Below are 24,843 nucleotides of genomic sequence, written 5' to 3'. Positions count from 1 at the left end.
GTAGCCTTGGAAGTATTTTAAAGAGTGTCTCTTGTTCAGTGCTGCACTGAAGTAGTTGCAGCCCACAGATATACCTGAACTGAAGCACCAGTTACACAAAAGCAAGAAAAGCTCAAACATGTTTGCAAGACTCTACTCCTGTGGAGAGTATTTGTCCAAAATGAAACCTATTGATCTTCAGGTTGTACTGTGAGGCTTCATTTGGATGCTTGGAGAGGTGGAAAGAGGTATGACAAAGGCAAGTACCTGTGCATAGAATTAAATGCCTTTGTGTGTGGCTTCAGAAATGAGGTACAAATACTCCAAATTATTTTATATATATATTGTGCATAAAATTAAAATAAATTACATAAAAATATGTTAAAGTTTTCGGAAATGGGAAGCTTTCCATTCCACTGGAAGATAATAATCCCATTTTTATCCTGCTGCCTTTTTAATGAATTATTCTTCTAATGATAACCCACCATCATTGTTACTTAATCTGCTGGTGCATTTCAGGTATCCATAAAAGTAATCCTCTCCACTTTCTAATAATAGCTTATCACAGGAACTTAAGATAAGAACCTTTCTGTATAATAAGTTGCAAACAGGTTGCTCAAACCATGGAATTGCTTAGTAAATATAGAGTTAACCATATTTTATCAATGAGGGGAAAATATGGTATATATATATACCCTAACATCCCTTTCAGATTATAGATAATACAGTTATTTTAGGTACAAATAATTTCCATTTCATTGAAAATAGCAAAGGGCAATGAGTTGGTCTAAAGCATAGAGGATGCAGTTTTTCTGCTGAGAACAGGGTTCACAAAGGACCCCAAACAGAAAAACAAAAGAACGTGGATAACAGGGAGCAGTTTGAAAAGGCTGATAAGCCTTGGGGGCCAGAGGAAAGAATAAAGTGCTCACATTTTTAATAGAAAATAGTTGCATTTTTATTGGACTTTGTTTTGCATTTTTTGACTAAGGGAATATCTAGGAATAAAGAAAGCTAACTAGGAGGATGTTGAAGGAGAAAGGAACTAATGTTCCTACGAATAAGCCATATTTGCAAAGAGAAGGTAGAGATGTAGATACTGCACACATTCAAGAGACACTGAGTCAATCCTATAAGAAAGTCAGTTTCAAGGGATTATGGTGGTTACTGCTTTGTTTAGAACCACCTACAATTTATGGTGTCTGAAATTAGGGTGTATCTGATTAAATCTTTGCAGAGCATCACATACGCTGCATGTCCCAAGGATGTTAAACTGTGAATTGTCAAGGTTGAGTCTGCAAAAGGGGACATGGAATGACACTTTCCAAAGTGTTTCAGAAGTCTGTTCTAATTCTGGGAACTCAGGCTCACTGGAGCATGAGGTGCTATGGAGAACTAACAGGAATCCATATCCGGGAAAACGTCAGAGATGCCAAAGCAGCAGATGGCACTGTGCCCAACCCAGACTTAGGTCCAGCTGCTGAAATCCCTACAAGTCTGATGAGTGTCTGGAAGGAAGGTCTGATCAGCTCTGTGACACTTGGGCTCCTTAACAGCGAACAAATAGTGGCCACCCTGACTAATAAGATTTCAAGCATGCTGTTGGAGGGCTGCCAGTGACTGCAAATGGAGCAATAGTTGAGCCTAAACCAGAGCTAAATTTCCTTTTAATTGCTTCTGGCATTCCTGAATATAAAATTCATTGCCAATTCTAGGCTGAGGGTTTTTCATTTTGAGTACTGTCTAATAACAATATTTTATTTGGGAATGCAGAAGGATTCAACATGTGACCTATGCAGACTCACTTAAGGAGCCAGTGTTGGCCACAGTTCTATAATAGTCAGTAATTGCTATGTGCTGAATTTGATGATAAAGTGCCAAAAGAAAAGAAACTTATATTAAAATGAGTTCACCATGTGTTCAAGTCAGCTAAATACATTCTCTTAGAGCTGTTTGCAAAAAGAGTGTTAGCCAAAGTGCATTAGCCAACCCCCTTGCAAATGATAAAAAGACTATGGAGATAATAGTTTCCGAAAACTCCATGGTTGAATGAAAGCAAAGGGAAGACTTTGTGTTCCATTTCCTACTCATAAAGTAATACAAAACCATACTGTCTCAATTCTGGAAACCAAATAGCTGGAAATTGCATTACAACATGAAGGTTTACACATCCTGTTTGTCAAAGTGTTCAAAATTTAAGGAACAACTTATGGAACATTTTGATGTAAAAAGTTAGAATATTGATAATAGTAAAATTCTGCTTGGTGTTATCATGACTTGATAACTCAAGCATAATACATCAGGTTTGAAAATTTAATTTCTGTATTAGCTAACTGTTAAGTAGTCTGACATAGGAATGTAGTTTGCAAAGGACTCTGTTGTGGGGTCAAATTTTCTCTACTATGGGCACCCACTTCCTAACAACCCTATTTATTAAGCTTTATTCTAAAAGCATGCTATTTTAGCTGCATTGCTACTTCATATTGATAACTCCAAAACCTCATATAGGTATCTTCCTGGTACTAAGGAACCTGGGAACTTCCTACTGATGCACAGGGAACTTGATAGTCTTTTTTTTTTCCTATTCTTAGGGAAGTTGTAAAGAGGAACAATTTCATTATGAACCTATTGCTTAAGGGAATATCAAAACTTTTTGAGACCGGATTGTTTTCAGTTTGTATACATACATATATGCAAGCATGTTTTTATGTATTTACACAAATATAGTAAATTCTGGAAAAAATCCAGAAGCCATAGCTTCAGTCTTCTACCTCCTTGCTTCAGTCTGGACATGGAGCACAGTGCCAAGAAGAAAGCTCTAGAAAAAAATTATATATTTTTTTATAAACCCTGCAGCAGATGGAAGCCAGCATTGTTTTAGCATATGGATGGAGTAATCCAATCGCATTATGTATGGAGTAATTGTACTGTGTCAGTGGTGCTGAGTTGGAACGTCACTCTCACCCTGGTCCAATCCCTGTCACCACCTCTTTGCTTTTTGTCCCTTTCCCTCTTTCAAGTAAAACTGTGACATAAGAATCATTAATTTATTCTTAAAGAGATGGTTACTCCAGATAAAAACAATCTCCCCCTGTCCCGAAGCCCGTGAAGTGACCATGGAAGGCAGTGACACTTCTCTTCTGCTTGGCAGTAAGAAGTCCATCATTCCAGTCAAGCAGCTGATCTATCACCAGGACCATAAACTGATTGATGTTCTCATTCAAGGAGCCTGGAACTCACCCGCATGATAAATGAATGGTGTCCCAAAGCAGCCCTTCCTCCTTCTTGCTGCTGTGATTGTCAAACAACTTTAAAGCTTTTTCTTTGCCTTAAGAAGCTAAACAGAGTCATGCTTCCTAGGGGGAAGTTCTACAAAGGGCTTTGCCCTGGGTGGAGGAGGGACAGGTTTCCTTTGATGTTTAGCAGCTGGCACTTTCCAGGTGGCTAAACTTCAAAGGCAAGTGTTAGAATCTTCCTCCAACCTGGTCTGTCAGTTCTTTGTAGATAGCTAGGCTCATTTAATGTTTCATTTTACTTGGAATGCTAAATTGGAAGCCATAAACTCCAGATGGCCTTTTAAATATGTACCCTCCTTCTACCTGAAAAGGGCCTGGCTGCCTGCAGAGCACTGATGAGGCAGGTGGCACCTCCTTCTGAGCAGAAAGAATGTACTTTCAGCTCTGACCTCTCGTGATCCCAGTAAGTCATGTTACGCCAGTTTCACCGTGATCTCTCCACCTGTGAGTCATGCACGTGGGTATTTCCCTGCCTGACAGGACTGCTCCAAGGCTGCGTTTTCTGAAATGCAGAAACAATTCTGAGGTTGTCAATGACTGTACAACCCCAGGTTATCACCATTTACAAAGACTTGCCCCATATGATCTGCTTCCCCCAGGAACATTGACAAGGGCTAGTAGCTGCAGCTGCTAGTTAAAAGTTGACGAATTGATTTGCTAAAGGGTCTTAGAGCATGTAATGAGCCAACTGCTGCTCATCTGAATTCTTTGAAGCCCCATCCATCAAAGTTGCCAAATACCAATGCCCATGTCTCTATTATCTTTGCTAGGGATGCACATGAGCTATAGCAAGTTTCTATTCCACTGATACTGAAGTTTCTCTGACTGGTGAACTAGCTGGGTCTTTGATGCCCAACACTGAGGGTGACATTACCGGAGACTGGGTTTGAGGGTGAGCCTGGAGTCAGCATGACGGTGCACTCCTCCTTACTGTGAGAGTTACAGGCCAGATCTGCATATCTACTCATTTGATCAAACTCAGGGATCCTCCTGGCATGCAAAGGGACCCATTGTTTGATAGGCTCCACAGTCTCAGACACTTCAAGAGGCAGAAAGTAAGTTTGACTTATTCAAGTTTTGATCTCATGAAACAATTTTTTTTTCATTTCTTTAATTTAAGCTAAATACAAGTTTTAGTTGCAGATCTCATCATCCTGAAATGTTAGAAAATCCAGGAAATTAACATAAACATTCCTTTTTGCTGTAGCCCAAAATGCAATGCTTAGCATTACCACACAATCTAACTGCTCTTAGAGAGCACAGTTTCTCTTCTGCTATTTATTGTCACCCTACATAATGTTCATTCCTCTTCTGTAGGCCATCCATAAAGGTTAAGCTGTAATTGATATCAATATTTGGTATTACCAAACTGCATTTGGTGTTACAAACAGCAAAGCAAATTTTCCAGGCATCTGCTAAACATTCTGCTGTAATTTAACCATGAAGCTTCTGATAAAACATACTGAAAAACTAAGTACACTCACAATACTTGCAAGATGCTTGTCTCTAAGCAAATATCATTCACAAGCTGTCTTTTGAAAAGATACACACAGGAAATTAGAACACAATAGTAGCAAACTTGTTGCTGAAGCTAAATAAAAAATAATAATGAAAATTTCCTACATTTAGAGAATTTGTCTACTTAATTTGATTCTATTTGTTTCCACTGTAATCATAATCATAAATCATTAAGATACATTTATTCTGCCACCAAAAACTGATTTCAGAAGTGTCTCTCCTCCCATTAGCATTCTGTGGGCTGTAGTCTACATTCTTTGTTTGCTGGCTAGAGACTGCAATTTACTCATGGATAAACAGGAGCCTTTGCAGAATTAAAGCCAAAGACAGTTACACAACCTGTTAAATACATCAGAGATGAGGTAGCTTGAATAATTGGTTAGCTATTGTTAGATAATTAAATTTTCTTTTTCACTGATTTAATAAAAGCAAAACTGCTTAAGAGTTTGTACCTAAAGTGATAATGTGATACAAGAAGTAAGCTTGAAGTAAAAGCGTGTTTATAATAGAAAAAGAATGTATGTATAGGTGATCAAAAAATCAATCCCAATCGTGGTATCTTCCACTGTGACCTCGTATGTTTGAAAAACACATGCATACCTGTACAAATAATTTGGCTTGAAGTGATTTTGAAATGTATACATATTTAAATGCACTTCTCCTGTTTGAATTCTCTTTCCAGCTGAAGTTTACCCCAAAATGTATCACACGTGCTTTTTTCTGGTGACATACATGGCACCACTGTGTCTTATGGTGCTGGCCTACTTGCAGATATTCCGAAAGCTGTGGTGTCGCCAGGTAAGTTGCTCAGACCAACTGTCTTTGCTCTTGTGACTATGCGCAGATTCCTATGTACAGCTGCCTTCGCTGTGTGCTCCATGTTGTCACGTAGGACTTGGATTTTTGCATCCAGCACTGCTGCCAGGTTCAGTGATGACTCTGGTTTACAGCCACCTTGGATAGTCTCTGAGATGCATTAAAAAATGAAGGCTGAATGCAAAACCCTTCTTGCCCCTGTCTATGAAGGGCTTAGAGAGAGAGAGTAAAAGGCAACAGAAAGATTGATTATAGGCAAAAAGAAGATTTATCCCATTGTATCTGAAATGCTTAGCAAAATACCTTAGGTGACCTTGTTTATATGGCTAAAATCTCCTGTAGCTGTCATAAGTTAGGAATGACCTTCTTGTTTTGTTAGCAGTCTCTTAACTTTTTTATCTTCATCTTTCATTCTACAAAGTCACGGATTTGTAGCAGGTCTAATCTGAGCAAAAATTAGACTAGAAAGTCCAGCTATTAGAACTGTGCGAGTGGAATTGCCTGATGTGAAACTGGTTATTATCAGCAACATTTCCTGTGAATTATTGGCAAATAATTGGCATGATTTGTAATGTGAACTTTTTTAAGCTTCAAATTAAAAGTACAGGAAAGAAAAGAAAAATACTAAACAAAAAATAACCAGCAAGCAAGCAAACACACAAAGAACATTTGAAATGAAGTGGCAAGAATAATATGAACTTTTTCAGGAACACTTTCTTTCCCTCTACAACAATTTGAAGTGCTGTCAGCTTGAGAATAATTTTCTGGACATGAGCTGTAATCTGTCACTCATCAGTCTGTGGTTGCCTCTGCTGTCTTCTGCTTTGTCTGGAATTTATCTATGGGTATAGTCCCCCACCATCCTCTGCCCTGTCATTCTGTAAAGGACAATAAACACATTCTGTTGAAAACATGATGCAAGATATTCCACCTCTTGTCTTCTCTAATGGCTCTAACAATGGGTGACATTTCCATCGAGATATGGGCATGAATCATTTCTCTCTCACCATTGTGCCTGATACCATCCAAATCTGAGGCTGTCCCGACCAGGGCATAATATCACCCACATCAGGAGCACTTTCCGTGCAGTTCAAATTGATCAATCAGAGAAATCGCGAGTAGTCTTCTGATTTTTAGAGTAAAAATCATATCTCATGCTGACAGAACAGATCTTTTGCAGATAGCTAAAATACAGGAAAAAACCATATCTGCTCTACAGTATTTTGTTATCATCCATTCATCATGACAGCAATTATTCTCGTCTAATTGCATTAGGTTAAACCAGAGTTGCTATTTGTATTGCTATTAATGTTTAAATTACTATTTTTGCTTTTAATTTCTTACATTTATAAGATTAAATAACAAGATAGTTTGAAGGTGAATTTTAACCTTTATAACTTGAGGGAAATCTTGACCAGAACAAAGAGTTTGCTTGGTTAGGCTTGAAACCAGGTTCAGTCTAACATAGCTCTAAGGTGCTCTGCGTTGCTGAATAGTTACCTGCCCCAGAGCACCCAATGATCCTACCACCATATTGCTTCTTAACCTTCTTCTCTGTACTTTCTTCACAATCTACCTAGTCTCTCAACTGTCCATTCATTAAGTTAATGCAAAGCAATTGTTCTTACTCCGCACGTGGCTTGAAAACGCTCGTTCCAATTCAGAGCAGGAGTTGAATGACTTGAAACCAACCTGGTTTGTCCTGTTGTTTTTTCCCCAGTTTTATTAGCTGGCCTAGTTCTTCATGATATTTCATCTCTCTGTGCATCTTGCATGCTGGCAAGGTTAGGATGATCCTTTTTCCTCATTGGCAAAAAGGCAAACACTGCTACAGGCTTAGTGCTATTAGTACAAAGTTACAGATGCCTCTGTCCCTAGCAGAGGTGATAGCACTGTGTATAAGAGGATGCCCTAAGCGAAATTAAAGCCACCTCATGTCTATTATCAACTGCCACTTGGCTGCACACATTAGGCATTTTTCTAAGTGCAATATTTGTGGCATAATTAGTCATGTAGAACAAATAGATGCAGTGCTCTTAAATATATTATTTTATAATAGCTTCAATAAAGAAATCATACCATTTACTATAACTTCAGTTAAATATAGTGATCCTATCGGAAGGTACGGTGAGAATTCCTGATGTTCATGATAGGAAAAGCACAGCAAACAGTAGATGTTTTCTACACTTTACACTCTGGACCTAAAAGCTCTTTTTTGAAGTGGAGTGTGTCGTGCATGCCAATTTTCTGATCACTGAAGGTAAAACAGATTTACAAGCTATCCTTACAGTGCCTTGCACAACAGCTCCTTAAATTACTGAGTGTGTCTTTCAAGCCGATCTTTGACTATAAGCTTTACAGTCTTTGAATTAGTGATTCGTCTTTGTAAAAATAAGAGCAATCCTGCTGCAAGTAACAGGGATTTTGAGTAATTTATTTTAATTGTTAGCAAGGAAGTAGCGACCTAGAAGGTCATGCTATCCTGTGGATTTTAAGTAGATTAAGAGTAACTTCTGAACATATAAATAGGACTGAATGGACTTAATGACGAAAGTGTTGGTACATAATTTGTATTATCAAGTTCCATACTGTAGGCTTCAATTTGCTGATGTCCAAATGCACTGACACTAAAGCTTATTCGTATTAATAACTAAGAACCCTACCCATTTTTATTTTGGCAGCTTTGAAAGCTCTTATTGTATTTGGAGAGATTCCCTGGGGTTATAAAACCCTTGATAATAATTTGAGGGGAATAGCAGAAAAGTGCATAAGAAAATAAATATGCAACTTCTAATACCTGTTTGGACACAGCTAGTGGGCTTCTAGTGAATTATTTGAATTACACAAATTCTCCACAATTATGTCTATAACTGATTAGTTACTGAAAAGCAAATGCATGCATTATGCTGCCCTGTGTGTACTTGTACATACATAGTACCCATGGGTGCTTACTATATATAAATTTATAAAAATTTCTGCACACACATACATAATTCTGAGGTGATACTGTTTCAGCAGTGTGTCTATGAGTATATACCTCTCCTTATTTTTCTTTTTTTCCTGATAAAATTCTTGCTGTATTATTGCTTATTGGTGTAACAGTAGCACAGCCCAGGTGTTTGCCAGGTACAGATTGGGGAAAATGGGGCTCTATAGAAAGGGACACAATACAAACTCCTGAAGATTTAGCAATATATAGCACAGTGAGACTGTACATTGTGTACAGTCCCTACCTTTGATCACCTCTTGCTATTAAAGACTGATGAAGTATCAGAAAAGACCCTTCCATCTGCAGAGACAGGTACAAGCCGTATACAAAACCAGTTGCATTTAACTTTTCTGTAGAAATAGCCATTCACAATTTTGAGACCAGATAGTGTTTCTTTTTTCTCTAAATTGCATCTAGCTAGAAACCCAGCCAAAGAATTCTTCAAATGAATCTCTGGCATGATCAGGAGGGAGAGGTTGGACTAAGTTTCTTTCCTTCCATCTCCATTACCCACAAAAGTGGTGGAGTCACTGTCCCTGGAGGCATTTAAGAGACATGTAGATGCCATGCTTGGGACATGTTTTAGCAATGGTGTTGGCAGCGCTAGGTTAACGGTTGGACCTGATGATCTTAAAGGTCTTTTCCAAATATAATGATCCTATGACTTCCTGATCAGTTCTTGCTACAAATATAGTAACTCTGGATATCTGGAAAGGAAGGAAAAGCTTCTGCTTCCAAGTTAGAAGAATAGAATATCTCAAAAATCTAAAATCAGAATCTTAGACAGTGCATTACCTCAAAGTACATGGCAAAGACCCACTGCAGTACTACACCCCACAGCCAAGTTAGTAAATCCCTTGCAACAGGGCAGCTGTGTCCAGGTATGAAACTGATACTGCTGATTTCAGCTGAATGAGTGGGAATCCTCAGTAGAAGTAAGTACAAGGGTGGAGCTGGGTTGTGGGGTGGTTTTTTTTCTTTATTTCCATTGAGACATTGCTAAAAAAATAAATGCTGTAAGGTATCCCTTGTTCTGCTTCATTGATTTCTGGGTCATTACAACACAACTTTGCCAAAACATTCCAATAGTTGTAAATCAGGTTTGATGGTGCACATAAATGCTAAATTGAAGACCTGTCTCTGCAAGGAAGATATTAATAAAAAAATACATAATAACTGTTCTAGAACAATTCTACATGTGCATGGTTTTATTTTAGAACAAGTATTTCCATTTTAGCTTACTTTTTTGTAAAAGAAATATCCCCAGATTTCATTCTCTTATGGTCAGTATGTGTGGATAAGCCTTAATTTTCAAAATGTTGCAATAGACAATCTGAATTTTTCAGATGCTTTTAAACATGAATTATTTTGCACTCATGAGACTAGTCACCCCACTGACAATTAGACTATGCATGAATAAAACTGTATTTCTACCCAAAGGGTTTTCACAATGCATAACATTGAAAACATTATAAATATTGTAATAGAGTTCTCTGAGAAAGTCCTTGCCATCTGTGGTCTTTCACATTTGGCTGCAGGCAAGAAACAGTTTTGAAGAACTGAAGCAAAATGACTTTATTTGGTTTGATGCATGTGGGTGCACAGAAATTATTATTTTTTTTAGTATCATGTTGCTACATCTACCTGTTGTAAGATGTCTTTGGCTAACCTTGTTTTTTCCTGCCTTGGCATTATTCCATGCTTCCCCTCCATTCATCACTGCACAATCCATTTTTTAAGAGCTTTGAAGGGAGATTCATGCTTGACCTGTGATTTCTTTATCTACTTCATAGTCATCCTGATTGCATATTTGGAAGTTTGATGCTGCTTAAAACTGTGTAGGCTTTAAATCCTTGCTTTCCAATGCTAAAAATACAGCTAGTATCTTAATTAGCAGCATATGAATGGGATAAACTACGCTGCCATACAAGGAGACATTTAATGTAGAACTTTATAGCAACATAATTGTAGTAGTAAGGTTGGTGTGACAGTCAGTAGAGACAAGCAAGGCAGTTTATGGGGGAAGTAAGAATAATTTTGATACGTCATTTGATATATTTGAATAAAACCCCCAAAACTTTATGCAGTCCTTTAAGCATGTCTAAAATTCAATTTGTTCCTTGCAGCTACATCAATTAATTTAATAAAACCCCCCCTACTTCTTCCTGCAAGCTTACATTGTGTATGTCACCATGTCTATTTTTGTTGTTACAGCTAACTGCAGTGCTAGTGTTTCAAAGTGCCCCTTATTTTGTCTTTTTTTTTTTTTTAGATCCCAGGGACTTCTTCTGTAGTTCAGAAAAAGTGGAAGCCTCTGCAGTCCTCAGCACAACCCCGAGGACTGGGACAATCAACAAAGTCAAAGATTAGCGCCGTGGCAGCTGAAATAAAACAGATTCGTGCAAGAAGGAAAACAGCACGTATGCTAATGGTTGTCCTCCTGGTTTTTGCACTTTGCTATCTACCCATTAGCATCCTCAATGTCTTGAAAAGGTAAAGTTTATCCCAAAGTGTAAACACTTGGTAAAGTTTCCTGTCTAAAAACAGTCCTCCAAGATTCCTCTTATTCTGGCAGATACTTTTGAAAGATAAACTTACTTATTTAATGATAAATACATGGAAAATAAGCACAGGGTTGCAAGAAAAAAATATCTAACCTATCTGTAATACTGAAACTGAAGGCCAGATTGTAGAACCCTTATTAGCAAGCCTTTCCTCCTGAGAATGATCTAGCCTGTCTCCTCATTAAAATCTGTCATTTACATGGGATTACAGCTTCTTTGCTGTAAATGCACTTGTGGAAGTGCATTTACCTAAAGCAGCTGCTGAAGGTTAGCAGGAGAGTGTCATGTTGTGGCTTGCCCCCCAGGACTGTGAAACGCTGGGTTCAAACCCAAGCCCCATCACGTACAATTTTGAGGCCTGAGCCTAACCCTTCAGTCTCCCTATGGAGCTCTGTTTTACTTTTTTGCCCTTTTCTTTCCTGTTCATTTGAGACATATTTTCTTTTACTCTCTGTTTTGTTGGTTTTTTTGTGCAGTGTCTGACAGGCTGACTTTGATATAGTCATATCTCATGAGACCTCTGGAATGCAAATAAATAATGTCTTATAGCAGAGTATTTGAACATCTAAAAGATAACTGGCCTTGTTTTTAATGCTTGAGGAACATTTCAGGTTTTAAGGAATATCTTCAAGTTGGATATGAATACTTAATTACAACCCACTCAATTCTGACAGTTTTCTGAGGCTTAATTTAAATATTTTTCATCCTCAGGCCCCTTGGTAGTCAATGAGGAGAGAAAGAAGTATTTCCAGAAGGCAGCTCAGGCCACCTATGCTCTGAACTACAGGGGAACTACACAGGCTGCCTTAGCTACAATAGGCCTGTAGTTACATTTTTATTTAAATGGCAAAAGTTAGGTGCAAGGCATCTGGGCAAAGCAAATTTCTCTGGAGAACAGAAGCTGCTACTGTGAGCTCAGGGCCAGTTCAGAGCCTTTCTAATCCTGAAACCCCTTTTAATGGAGAGTGGGCGTAGAGTTGGGAACCTCAATGACTTGAATATGTCAAAAGCAACTTTTCCCATCTTTTTTTGGCTTACCTGACACCAGCTTGCTTTGGTTACACTGAAGTTATGCATCCACCATTGCAAAGTAAAGTACTCGTGGTGTCTGTTGTGCTAAGCTACCAAGATGGGGGATGCAGGACTTTATTCACTCAAGAAAGTAAGCACTGTTGATTCAGATTTTCTGTGATATTGCAGATAGGTCATCAGATAGAAAATTATGCTAGAAGCTGCCAAATCTTTTTAAATGATTTCTAATTTTGCCATCTTTCAGGTTTGCTTTTCTTTTTCTGTAGGGTTTTTGGAATGTTTAATCATGCTGATGACAGAGAAACTGTATACGCCTGGTTCACATTCTCACACTGGCTTGTATATGCAAACAGTGCAGCCAATCCTATTATTTATAACTTCCTCAGTGGTAAGTTACAGTTACCTGGAATTCAAGTTTAACATATAGTTTGAATGTAATGAGCCATAGCGAATAAGATTAATGACTGTGTAACATCAGCCCAGTTCCTCCGGTGGGAGCTAGATCCTCTTCTTGGAACAAGATGTTTGATGTATTCCATTACCTTAAGGCTATCTACCTATAATTATAAACTAAAGAGTGCCAGGGCCTGAGACCGAGTGCTTGAATTTGTCCATACCCATTAATTTGGTAGAGAAGTCCCCAGCATGACTTCGGTCTCAAACAATTACCATTCCCATGAATGCTCCCCAGATACTGTCTGGGAGGTAGCTCAAGTCAGATGCTGTCCCCAGTTGGTGTTTTATATGCAAGTATTGGGTTTTGGAGGCTGTGAGTCTAGTATTTGCCTGATCAGACTGTGCCAACTAGGTTCAAGGCTGAAGGAGTGGCCAAGATGATGTTTACTTGCTAGTATAGATTTGTCTTAGTTTGTATTTGTCTTATGAGGTTATGGACGTCAGAATCAGGACCTAGACTGGTGCTATTACAGCGAAATACTGGGAGACAGAAGTCCACTGATCTTCACTATGCTTTTCCTCACCATAGCTTTTTTGTGGTATGTAGTGTGAGGGTGATTTTAATTATTTACTCTGAGCCTCAGAAGGAGAGTAATGGGCTGTCAAACATATTGAATCTTCAAAATTAGCCATGACCTCTCGTTTCATAGAGTCACCAAACAGTATGGGTTGGAAGAGAACTTAAAGATCACCTAGTTCAAACCCCCCTGCTGTGGGCAGGGATACCCTCCACTAGACCAGATCACCCAAAGCCCCATCCAGCCTGGCCTTGAACACTGCCAGGGAGGGGGCAGCCACAGCTTCTCTGCGCAGCCTGGTCAGCATGTGGAAATCGCATAAGTGTGCACTACAAATATTCCGTAGAGAGCTTCAGCCCATACAATAGGAAACCTTTCTTCTTGGAGAACCCACACTCTGCTGCCTGCAAAAACCTGGCATGTTTCTGGCACTGGCAGATACAAAAGGATGCTCATCACTTCCATGTATTAAGAATTTTGCATAAATACTCAGACTGTCAGTACTATCCTACTCCACATTTCAATACTATCACTGCAAGCTAAGCCAAAATCACCCTCTTAATAAAGAATTTCTTCCTAATGTCTAATCTAAATCTACCCTTCCTCAGCCTAAACCCATTACCTTTTTCCTATCACTGTAAATCCTTTTAAAAAGTCCCTCTCCAGCTTTTTTGTAGGCCCCCTTTAGATACTGGAAGGCTGCTATAAGGTCTTCCTGAATCCTTTTCCACGCTGACCAATCCCACTCTTAGCCTGTCTTCACAGGAGAGGTGCTCCAGCCCTCTGATCACCTTCATAGTCCTCCTCTGGACTCACTCTTAACAGCTCCATGTTCTTCTTGAAGGTGGGGGTTGTGGGGTAGAGAGAGAAGGGGGCAGAGTTGGACACAGTACTCCAGGTGGGGTGTCACCAGAGCAGAGTAGAGAGGCAGAATCACCTTCCTTGACCTGCTGGTCATGCTTCTTTTGATGTAACCCAGAATACAGTTGGCTTTCTGGGCTGCAGGCACACATTTCTGGCTCATGTTGAGCTTTTCATCCCTCAACAACCTCAAGTCCTTGCCCTTAGAGCTGCTCTCAATCCATTCTCCACCCAGCCTTTAGTTGTGCTTGGGACTGCCCCAACCCATGCACAGGACCTTGCACTTGGCCTTGTTGAATTTCGTGCGGTTCTCACAGGGCCACCTCTCAAACCTGTCAAGGTCCCTCTGGATGGCATCCCTTCCCTTCAGTGTGTCAACCACACAACACAACTTGGTACCATCACAAAACTTGCTGATGGTGCACTCAATCCCCCCCTCCATGTTAACAATAGCACTAGTGTCAGTACCAACCCCTGAGGAATGCACATATCAAGTAGTGATTCAGTCATTTAAGCATACAATTGCTCAAATGCTCATTGTTTTAGATATGTTATTAATCAACACTCTACCCATGATATGATTTCATAAATCATTCTATTTTTCCATTCTTTCTAGCCAAGAATAATTTAGGTTTCATACCATACCTCACATATCTTCTTACAAAGGCTGTGATTTTTGTCTTTCTCGATGTTGAATTTGTGATTTCTTACTTCTGCATTAAAAGAACATCTGGGTGTTCTGGGTTAATTTTGCTTTAGATATGTTTGATATTTTTCTAATATCTAAAGTTTGTTGAATCACTGTGTATAGCACAATGTTTTCATGATTCTTTTTTGTGATTGACAGGGAAATTTAGAGAAGAATTTAAAGCAGCATTTTCTTGTTGCATCTTTGGCCTTCGCAGTCACCACGACGAACGGCTCACCAGAGGTCGTGCCAGTACAGAGAGTCGGAAATCCTTGACCACCCAGATCAGCAATTTTGATAACATTTCGAAACTTTCAGAACATGTTGTATTGACCAACATAAACACACTTCCAGCAAATGGTACTGCACCTATTTGCCACTGGTAGTATATCCATCCCTACATCTTTTGATGCTGTGGAAGTAAAATTTAATTATGCATACAATATTTGCATCTGAGCACAATGCAATGAGAGAAGGATGTTTACAATTCAGAATTGACTAAAAGAAAAGTAACTTACAAGAAATATTTTATAGAACATGCTGCAACTTAGGTTATATATTGATAAAAAAATTACATCTCATTTATTTCAAAGGTTAAGTTGCAATGGGTAGTGGTTAAGGTAATCTTATTTTATGTAAATATTTTCTTTGGATTCCTACTCTCTTTAGACTCCTAAGCAGATAACGAACAGGTACCTGAAAGTATAAAAATAAATTTTCCCCGAAGTTGCAATGTGTTTATAAACAGCTATTTCCACTCAGAGATAATTCTCTGAAGTTGTGGTCTATTTTATAACAAATACTGTAAACAAAATTGGATGTACAGATTGAACTACCCAAGTGTCCTTGACTATTTGAAATTATCTGCTTCCCATGTACTCTGGTGTGACTTGGGCTGATCAAATAAGAAATCCACATTAATTTATTTTCTCACATTTTCTGTTCTTTTTCCTGTTGAGTGGGTTATTGTGTGTATTCAGGAACAGCTGGGAATCCAGTCTTGATTCTTCTCCAATACAAGTTGATACACAAATGCACACAGCCTGAAATGAAAGATACAAGTTTTTCAAACTTTCCCAATTCTGGGTAAATAGTGAAATGATTTTTCAGTTCCCTAGCTTTGTGAATAGAAGGAAAATGGCATATAATTTATTATTTGGTATTTCTCATTACATTATAGCTTATACCCCAGCAGGACTTTGCAAAGGACTGCAAGGAGGTAATTCATCCATTCAGCCCTAGGGATATGAGTGTTGGCTGTCTAGATGTTATCTTAGACACTATAGGCTAGGACTAGATAGGCTATATATTGATAACAGATAAACTATATCTCCAAGGAAAGCTAATCTGTTCCTAAAATATGTATCTAAAAAGAATTAAATTACCTCTGAAGCAGTCTGTTCTTTTTGTTTACTATAGAAGGGATGGTGGGTTGATTTTTTTTCCTGAATTCAGCTTGTTCTTATCCAGCACTTCTCCATTCTTACATCTACGGCATAAGCAAGGTTACAGCCATGAAACCCAGATGATAGCGTGGCTGTAGGTGATGTTTTGCTCTACATCAATTATTTGCCATCATTCTCTCCCCCCTGCCTCTCCTTTCCTCATGGCAGAGGGATTGGACTAGATGATCTTTAAAGGTCTCGTCCAACCCAAGTCATTCTATGACTGGCTTGCACACAGGCAGCTGTAGCTTTCTGCTGGTCACAGTGGCACCTGGATAAAGAACTACAAGGAAATTTACCAAATAATGCATATTAAGTAAATAGTAGAACACATTTAAAATATTTAAAAGTAAGAAAATCAAGGTTTATGTGCAGAAATCCCCTAAGATTTCAACAGCTCTTTGCTTAAAATTTGCAATCTGGAACACTTTCTGGCAAACCATTTTGTTGATCGATCATCACCTGCATAGTATTTAGAGAGTGGCAATCATGGGGTGAGCCAGTCAGCTACCTGATACAAACAGTAATATCATCTTGAAATCTGTATTTTATCTTACAGGTATCCCAGCTACCCTCAGCCCATTGAAAGCAGGGGAGCTGCATCTCCATATACCAGGGATGAGCATGACTTCAAGTTTAGATGAAGCTGTGAGAGTTTCTGCGGAAGACACTAGCAACACAGACAATGCAGAGTGGGACAAATTTTTCCCTAGCATAACTAAACTTACCTCGATGGAGTTACAGCAAGGATGACTTTGGCTCAACCCATGTAAGACCACCAGAGAATGACACATGCTTTTAGCTGTGTTACAGACTACAGCAAGTGAACAAATGGATTCCTTCAAAATGACTGCCTCTCCTATTTCTTCTCAGTCTTACAGAAACCTACTTACCTCAGTATGAGCTAAAGAAGATGTCTTTACAAGTCTTTTTAAAGATTGGATTGTATCATACTTTGTAAATACTGTAGATATTTATTTTTATATATTTTAGATGCCTTGGAATGTTCTAAAATGTATCATAGAAAGAACACTAAGTATTTGGAAGAAGTATCAAACGTCATTTATTTATATCCTGTTTCTATACATGGGTGACTTATTTACAAGGAATGCATACTTATGCACTGGTGATATCTGGAATTACTTTGCACTTCTTTTTCTGCCAATTCCCTTGTAGTAAATTCTACGTTCATTTTGGAACTTTCACTTCAGATTCATTTGGGGAGATTCCAGGTTACTTTTCTAAGCACAGACACGCTTCTAAGATGTGAACCCAAACTTCTGCAAGTCCCACGTTTTCATAAGATTACACTAAGTGGCCAATTTTTTTTTTTTCAGACTTGAGTGCCTAAAAAGTAACTACTTAAATGAAACTTATGTGATGCTCAACGGTGCTATAAGCTCAAAATTCCTACTCAGGCCAATAGGAATAATAAGTGTCAGCACCCCTGAAGGACAGGACAATTTATCTTTGGTAGCTTATTTTTATTCCATTTTTCCAAGTGTTGCTCCAGAAGATCTCTCAGGATCTTTAAAATAGAAAGGATCTGCTATCTTCCTTGCTGTCATGATTTCTTTATCAGCTGCCATTTAATAATAATGATACAAACAATTAACAGATTCATATGCCAATAAAATGTTGAATTTTCAAGGATTAAAATAAAATGTTTCTCTCTAGAAATTATAGGCATCATACCTCATTGGACTGGTAGATCACGTATGCACTTAGCCATTTTCCATTTATGGGATAAGCACCCTGGCCTGGGGCTTCCTACCACGCATTGTAATTTTTCTTCTTGAAGAAAAAATATGTTGCATCACTGGAGACTTAGTCTACTAGGGAAACATGGCCTATTAAGTTAGAAAGAGGCTAGTCTGTAAGAACCTGAGCTACAATCTCCCTGTGGCACTATTACTGCATTTCAGTTCAGATTTTTCAAAAGGACGGGTAAGATGAGGAGGGCTTGTTTTTCAGTAAAAAGCGTTTGACACCGAAAAGAAGACCTCACATATTCAAATATTTCTGAAAGAACAATCATTCATACACAAAGTGATATTTGATTAACTTATGTAAATATTTTTCTAGACTTTACTTTGACCTAATGTCATGCAATTTACTGTCTTTCATGAGAGCTATAGTTTTATGAAGTGCTTAATCACTTTATGCTTTAGCTTTCCCCAATGGCTGCTTTACTTGGCATTGTTGCAATTATTCCTAGTTTACACTGGTGTAAAGTGAGAGGAAAAAATTGCATTTGTTTGTATATTAAAGTTTTCTGTTTCTATTAAAAGAGGAAAAAAAGAGAATATTCTTTTTCTAATAAAAAAGAATTTTAAAAAATACCTAGATGGAAAGAATGTTTAAACATCAAATAAAATCACAGGAATTCCTATGCGTAATATTAATTTTTGACTATAGCTATTATGTCATTGTTATTTCAAGAAATCGTTTTATCTTCTGTCTTCTAAGAAAAGAAAACCCAAATAATTGTAGAAAGTACAGCAGGATTTGTTTTCACAGCTATTGGAATTCCTCTGCCATTAGAAGGCTAATTCTGCTCTTCAGACACAGAAAATGTAGTATTCTTAAAATGCGTGGAACAAGATATATTTTTCCTATATAATTTGAAATGACTTGATAAATTGATTTCAGCTGCTCAATTAAAACATCACAAAATTGCACTGGAATTTGAAAAGTCTTCTAATATTCTCTTTTGTTTTAAGAAAATAAAAAAATCAAAGAGTTAAAAACCAGTGTAGCAATCTAGCTGCAAAATTATTTTCAGCAATTATTTAAGGGTGCCATAAAATGTTGCCCCAGCCCACTGCTGAAAAATGTGCAAACCTATGATTTCATTTCAGAAAATACATTTTTAGCTTTTCCTTGAAGAGAGAGCAGACATATAGAAAGTAAGTTGCTCTCTAAGAAAACTTTGTCAGTATGAAAGGGGAGTATGTATGCTTTTCAAACAAAAAGGTAACAGGTGACTGTGCCTTGTCATGGCCTGTTGCCTGTGAGATCCTTGTGAGATAGATAAACAGGGAGGATAAGGGTGCAGTATTTCTAACTTGGACTAGCAACAGAGAACTAACATAGCAATGTTAGTGATGCTCATGGAATAAATGTAAGTAGTATCGTTCTAAAGGGGGTTGAATGCTACCAGCCAAAACAAATTGTCTTCTTTTTGCTGCTATCTTAATGCCAGTGGGATAAATTGTGAGGTAGAGGCACACAAAAGGTCATTGGTGGGTGTTGGCTCCTGTATGTCTGCTGTGACATGTCAGAAATGGAGGCTCTGGCCTAATTTACTTATTGTAAAACAAAATTTCTCTGCTCTTTACATTCTTTTCTTATTTTCACTTAGCTGTCCAAAATTAAAATATTCCAATGCTCCAAGGAAATTCTTCTAGCCATAACTTTGACGTAACAGTACTTTTTGATTGGAGATTATAAACATGAGACATACATTGAATTGTTTGCCCAGGCCAGATTTTTGTTGAGTAAGTAGCATATATTACAGACACAAGTGGTGTGATCAGAACTTATCCAAGATTTGAAATTCAAGGATAGATTGAAAATGTTAACTAATTCTTTCCAGAGAATATAGTTATCACGCCAAAGTTTGGTTAAATATGTTTATCAAGCTAATGATTTGGATGTATGATGAAAAGATTTTTCATTCGAGTTTCTGGGTTTTTTTTAAATAAATATTTTTGAGGAAAATATTCATATGTGTTTATTTCTTTAGTTTTATGATGTTTGAGAAGTATCTAGAATTTTTGTCTCTGGGACAGATATGATTTCAAGCAGCATTTCATCATAATAACTTCATAGACATTTAAAAATCTGTTGACTACCTGTGTAAAGTAGTGTTGTTTTTTTAGCTACTTCTAGGGTTTTTTACTCTAGAAACATCCAAATGTTTGGATACATTCAAAATGTTATCCAACTAGATTTATTTTTGAATGAAAATAGTCACTAGGGGTTTTCAGGAAAGATCATAGAATTACAGAAAGAAAAAGACCTTTAAGATCAACAAGTCCAACCATAAACCTAGTGCTGCCAAGTCCTCCACTAACCCATGTCTGTAAGCACCACATCTACTCATTTTTTTAATAAATCCAAGGATGGTGACTCAACCACTTCCCTGGGCAGTTGAACCAAATAATTGATAAACATGATAGTAAGCAGTGGCTATTAATGGAGACAAAAATGGCTGTGAGAAGACTGAGTAAGAGCAGTATGTAATTTAATAGGTTTTGAAAGTGACAGAAATTAAAGAATCTAAAACTTCTGGGCTTCTTATACATCAAAAAAGGTCAGGTGAAGAAGGAGTCCGTAAATATTTAATATTATCTGAAAGCTGAGCTTTAGTTGGGTTAGTTACCTCCAGCTGCTTTGCTATTCTAATATTTCTACTAGCAACTCAGGAGCATAGGAAGAGAGTTCTCATGCCATTATTTCTGCTTGGTCACAGCATCTTTAGACATAGAGTTTAAATCACAATACATTTGTTCCTGCAGATATAAACCGATGTGTCCCCATCATTTTTGTACTTTGTCTCTCAACATATTTCAGTTTTGGCAGTCTAATATGCTGACATCTTTCTTCTTTCTTATTGTCACTCTAGTGACAACCACATGCAAAGCTACAGGCTCGGAGACAAGTGGCTCAAGAGCAGTCTGGAGGAGTGCTAGGGGTGTTGATCAATAGCTGGCTGAATATGAGCCAGCAAGGTGCCCATGTGGCCAAGAAGGCCAATGGTATATTGGCCTGCATCAGGGAGAGTGACAAGCACGAGTGGGGGAGCGATCCTTCCCTAGTACTGTCTCACTGATGAGGCTGCACCTCAAGTACCATGTTCAGTGTTGGGCGCCTCACTACAAGAAGGACATCCTGATGCTTGAATGTGTCCAGAGAAGAGCTACAAGGCTGGTGAAGGGTTTGGAAGACAAATCTTATCAGGAGTGGCTGAGGGAGCTGGGAGTGTTTAGTCTAGAGAAAAGGAGACCAAGAGGAGACTTCATCACTGTATCACTCTCTACAGCTACCTAAAAGGTGGTTATAGTGAGGGTTGTTCTTTTCTCCATGTTAGCTAGTGACAGGACACAGGGAAATGCTCTTAAAATGCTTCAGGGGAAGTTTAGGTTGGATATTATTAAAAAATCTCTGTACTGCAAGGGTTGTTAAATATTGGAACAGGTGTTGGTTGAGTCACCATCCCTGGAGGTGTTTAAAAGAAGAGTAGATGTTGTACTTGGTGATATGGTCTAGTGTTGGACCTAGTAGGGTTGGATAGATGGTTGGACTTGATGATCTTGAAGGTCTTTTCCAACCGTAACCATTCTGTGATTCTATGATTGTATGATAAGCTTGTGCCCTGCAGTCGCCATGTCTGCAAGATAATTTCTCCCCTTCTCCACCTCCAAAAAGGTAGGTTTTTTGCCTTTTCTTCTGGACTGCACAGAGGACACTATCTTGTTCTCTGATATTAGCAAAATGGCTGCATGTCATAAACCTGGATAATGCTTTACAAGAAGGAGAGTACACGAAACATTACCTTAACTTATCCCTCACTGAAAGATTCATTGTAACCTACTGCTGAATGTTACAGTGGATTAGGCCAAAGCAAATCTGGTCTTCTAACACAAAATTTGTCTCAGCTAAAATTATAGTAATCTCTCAGGCTATTCCTTTTACCTGATAGTAATGTTCTTTGCTGGTTGTTGCATATATTGGATGAAATACCATTTTGTTTTATTGAATACACTTTCTAAAAAAAGGCAAGTATTTAGCCTTAGTGTTCACATTAAGAATTTAAGTAAATAAATTATTCTGAGTTTTGAAAAATAAAAAATTATATGCAATATTCAATTTTCCTGAGGTAGAAAATAAGTAAGCAAAATCAGGGCTTGGATCAAGTTTTGCTTTGCCACTAAAGACCAGATTTCTCCTACTATGTCTCTGTGTCTCTATGTCTCCTTGCTATGCTGGAAGTTTTGTGATTTTTTTTTTGTTGTTGTTGTTGTTTTAAGCATTCAAGGACCAAATCCAATTAAAGACGTTCTGTATGACATAAACAGTTTGCGAAAACAAGACTCACGAGTAACACGGAGAAACCAATAGGGATGTGTTCCTTCCTCCTCTTTCCAGTGCCAAAGCAAGGAGCATCCAGTCAAGCCTGCAGGTGTATGATGGTGTGCTTTGTGGTTGCTTTATTTTTTATTAAGTATCCAAGTCAGCTTTTGATGTATTTTAGTGAAACTCCTAGTCTACTATGGGTCTATAGACTAGTTATTTGTTCCTCTGGTGTCCAACATGCTTTGTAGCTCTGATTGCTCCTTGATAGGCCTCGATCCTATTCCACATCTGAGAGGAAAACAAATGAATTTCTATAACGCATTGAAAACTGCGTACAGAAGATGATGGGACATCACAACAGGCATTTTCTGGAGAGATTATAGCCAGCACCCAAAGACCTGCTCTATTAGTTTCTCTGGGAATCATTTGGAACAGAAAGGTCCCTTCCAACCTTACACATTTTATGTTTCTATGACTCAGGGGGAGTACCAGGTCCCGTGGAAAAGTGCCCAAGAACCTCATCTCATCTGGACACAGCCGTGACGGCCAAAAAGAGAAACCTGAGCAAGAGGAGTAACATGCCAGCAATGGAAACCCGGGGGGTGAGGGTGAGGGGCGAAGCTCCTGACCGGCGGAGGTGGGTACTTACAGCGGAGGGTGACAGAGCTCCCTCCCTTCGCCCCGTCATCCCGCCCTTTGCCTTGGCCCCGTCGGCGCGACACCCGCCCACGGCCCGCCCCGCGCGGCGAGCGCTGCCGGGGCCGGGCGGGGCGGGAGCTGTCCCCGCCGCGGGTGCTGAAGGGGGCGGTCCCGCACCGGCACCTGCCGCCCGCTGCCACCCGGCCCGCTCGGCGCGGAGCTGCAGCCGCCGGCGGCCGGTCATGGCCGCGCTCCTCTGCCTCGGTAAGTGCCGCGGGAGGAGGGGAGGGAGGCAGCCGGCCGCCTCGCCGGGACCCTCGCTTCGCCCCCGCTTCCCTCGCGCCTCCTGGCCTCTCCTGTCCGCGCGTTCCCCTTACAGCTCCATCCTTTACTTCCTTCTCCTGAGGAGCCTCAAGGCGGGGGCGAGCGGGCACCTGGCGGGGGTTCGCACCGGTGTGTGACGTCCAGGCCCTGCAGCTAGTCGCAGACTTCGTCAGCCCGGCTCGGGGTGCCGTGTCTGAAGCCCGAGGGAAGTAGGACAGCAGGGCCGGCGGCGCCAGCAGCAATAAAAAGTTGGAGGGGCGAGGAGCCCCACAAACGGGATGCCTCGTCTGGACAAACAGCCACCTGTCTGCCAAGCGGAAAGCGCTTGGAGCTGGCAGTGCTACGCAGAGGGCTGCTGACATTTCCCTCTGGGTTTGAACGGAGGAAAAAAAGGAAAAGTGGCAGAGCTGGTACAGAAGGATTTGGTAGAAGAGAATACAGTGAGACAAGTATATTTTAACTTCTTTTATTGTCCTGTTCCCTTCCCTACATGCTGTATACATGCAGCTTCTCTGTGAACATCCCACTATGCTGAACATGTATTCCACTGCTAAAAACATTCTGCAGGTAGCTCTGTCACAGGTGTTGTTAGATTAAAGTTGTCCTTTATTCAAAGTATATTCAGCTCTCTTGCTGCTCTTGCCTCTAGACAGAAGCCACAGCTTGTTTTCCCATTATTCATTTATTATTTACCAGATAATAATTCTGGAGTCTTGGGACAGACAATGCAATTCCTTGTTCTTCAGAGGAAAGCACCTGTAGAAATCTAAGTTGATGTGTCTTCATGTCAAAATGGATCCCTCTAAAAGTTTTAGCTACAAACTATCTTTTAGATGCTCTGAACTCTCCTAAGTAGGAACCAGTTGCTTGGTACAAAGCTGTTTAAGCAATTGTTTCAGCTACACTGCACTGGATTCTAAAACTACATAGGCCAGTTTCTTTCATGCATGCTTGTGATAGTATGTCCTCTGTGTGCTGCTGAGGAAACAAAAAACCCATCCATAGCACATTATTAGATCTGGAGAAGCCCTTTCTTAGGCTGAATTACCTTTGATCATAGATTATACCACTCTGGTCTTTATTTTGCAGAAGTATTTCCTGCTTTTTGTGGGCATAGTTTCCAGTGGGTTTGAAATAAACACACTGAAATAATCCTTACAAAGGAACAGGACCTGATAATTGGCTGCTCAATTAGTCCTGCTTTGACTATTCATTTTCAGCTACTGGTTCTCAAAAGCTGTTTTAGCAGGAAGGAGACAGCACAGTCTTTGGTTGCAGATCCTAATCAGGTGCATAAACCTTACTTGGCATTAGCACCTACTAAATAGGCAAATGATCATCCAGCAAAATACCTCTTCTTTAAGAGTTCCTGGGTTTGCAACTGTGTATTGTCTTATATATATGGTCATGTTCACCTGTAAGATATTTGGGAACTTGTTTTTTCCTCTATCATCTGAATAAATATTGAGTAACTTCACAGCTAGAAAGAAGTTTTTGAATGGGCTCAGAGACTAAACTGTTGTCACAATGAGCCAAAAGTGTCCCTATGGACACACCAGCTGAACATTCCTCAATGGCAAGTGGCACAAGCCCTTTCTATTGATCATTCCTCTAGGCTGACCAACAGACACAGCCTA

General features: G+C 39.2%; 1 protein-coding gene across 1 annotated transcript in view; it reads left to right on the top strand.

Annotated features, from left to right (window-relative positions):
- HCRTR2 (hypocretin receptor 2) overlaps positions 1–16,915 on the top strand; it is a gene marked incomplete at both ends in the record, with an annotated part of 35,523 nt that extends 18,608 nt beyond the window's left edge. Inside the window, 5 exons of the mRNA XM_084262320.1 lie at positions 5,476–5,591; positions 10,871–11,091; positions 12,461–12,582; positions 14,877–15,077; positions 16,722–16,915. Coding sequence (XP_084118446.1) covers positions 5,476–5,591; positions 10,871–11,091; positions 12,461–12,582; positions 14,877–15,077; positions 16,722–16,915 — 854 coding nt within the window. The remainder of the gene's footprint in view (positions 1–5,475; positions 5,592–10,870; positions 11,092–12,460; positions 12,583–14,876; positions 15,078–16,721) is intronic.
- Positions 16,916–24,843: the final 7,928 nt, after the last annotated feature.

Source organism: Gallinula chloropus (genome assembly GCF_964237585.1).
Source record: "Gallinula chloropus genome assembly, chromosome: 3".
Lineage (NCBI taxonomy): Eukaryota > Metazoa > Chordata > Aves > Gruiformes > Rallidae > Gallinula > Gallinula chloropus.
Note: the sequence above shows the minus strand (reverse complement) of the source record. Positions and strands in the feature narration are given on the sequence as shown.